This window comes from Galeopterus variegatus, unplaced genomic scaffold, assembly GCF_000696425.1.
Source record: "Galeopterus variegatus unplaced genomic scaffold, G_variegatus-3.0.2 Scaffold4031, whole genome shotgun sequence".
NCBI classification, from domain to species: Eukaryota; Metazoa; Chordata; class Mammalia; order Dermoptera; family Cynocephalidae; genus Galeopterus; species Galeopterus variegatus.
The window spans coordinates 34,914-36,332 of record NW_007730142.1 but is presented as its reverse complement, the minus strand read 5'-3'; the positions used below and the strand labels follow the sequence as shown (position 1 = coordinate 36,332).

Sequence of the window (1,419 nt, the reverse complement as noted above, 5' to 3'; positions counted from 1 at the left end):
ACAAAAAAAAAAAAAAAAAAATTAAAAACCCTCCTCTAGAATCCTTGCCAACTCTCTGCTCTGTTTACTTGCCAACAGGTGATACCCGTGACAAGAATGGACAGAGGCTGAGAGGCTCTGAGGTGAGTAATTACAGCTCCCTGGGAAATGCATGTGGGAGCTAAGGGAGGCTGTGCTGCAGAGAAGCATCTTTGACACAAATTGGGACCCTCCGAGCCCCTGAAATGCTAGCCCTATAATATCAGAAAGCACTATATAAATGACCTATATTTATTTGAGGGGATTTTGGTTTGTTTTTTAATATAAAAATAGCTTTATTGGCTTCTTTCTCTTTAAAAAATAATCTATGCTCATTGTAAAAAAAATTTGAATAATACAGAAATATGTAAAGATGAAAGTTAAAATTATTTAACCCCATTTACATAACCAGTGTAAAATTTAGGGGTATATTCTTTCAAATGCTTCTCATGTGTACATATACACACACATAGGTACATCTGGATAGAGAGAGAGAGAGAGAAACAATATGCATGATATTTTCAGCTTCCTTTTGTTTTCTTGACACTGTATTGCTGTCACTGTCTATACTTGACATATTGGGACCCAGCCCAGGTAGTACCACAACTTCCAGAGAACTGGAAAAATATCCTTGAGAGTTCTGGTACAAGCTGGGGGGTGTGTTAATAACATCACACTTCAAGGGCCGGCCCCGTGGCTCACTCGGGAGAGTGCGGCACTGGGAGCACTGAGGCTGCAGGTTCGGATCCTATATGGGGATGGCTGGTGCGCTCACTGGCTGAGCGTGGTGCGGACCACACCGTACCAAGGGTTGCGATCCCCTTACTGGTCAAAAAAAACCATTGCAGTTCAAGGTGGGGATAAGAAAGTCTCAGGGCCAAGTTGAACCAGAGAAAGTGACTACCCAAGGTCACTACAAGCAGCACAGCTGAAATGAAGAATGAGAGTCAGTACCTAAAGGAGCAAAGGTCAGATAGTGAGGAAAATAGGAAAATGGTTCATGAACATTAGGTCCAAAGATTGAAGCGGGGACTAAAACAGGAACACAAGGGGCAAGGTCAGTGACCATGAGGGTTAGAGGCAGGAGGGTATGCTGACAGGTCAAGCAAAATTAAGTCTGTGAACAACAGGCATGTAAGTGAAGCTTCCTTGTCATGTGGCCTTGCCTCTGCCTTTTTTTTTTTGGTCTTTTGTTGTGTCCGGCAACGGATTGCAACCCTCAGTGTCGCCCCCGTACCGGGCCGCAACCCTCAGTGTTGCCCCCGTACTGGACCGGGGACCGGCAACGGGATTGCAACCCTTGGGGTTGCTCCCGCACCTCGCTCAGCCAGTGAGTGGGGACCGGTCTGTATGTGGGATCCGAACCCTCGGGTGGGAGCGCCGCCGCGCTTCCCAAGCGGC

General features: G+C 46.4%; 1 protein-coding gene across 1 annotated transcript in view; it reads left to right on the top strand.

Annotated features, from left to right (window-relative positions):
- The window catches only part of LOC103602159 (probable phospholipid-transporting ATPase FetA), a 50,510-nt gene that overhangs the window by 27,989 nt on the left and 21,102 nt on the right, over positions 1-1,419 (top strand). Inside the window, exon 13 of the mRNA XM_008586583.1 lies at positions 79-122. Within this exon, the coding sequence (XP_008584805.1) occupies positions 79-122 (44 nt within the window). The remainder of the gene's footprint in view (positions 1-78; positions 123-1,419) is intronic.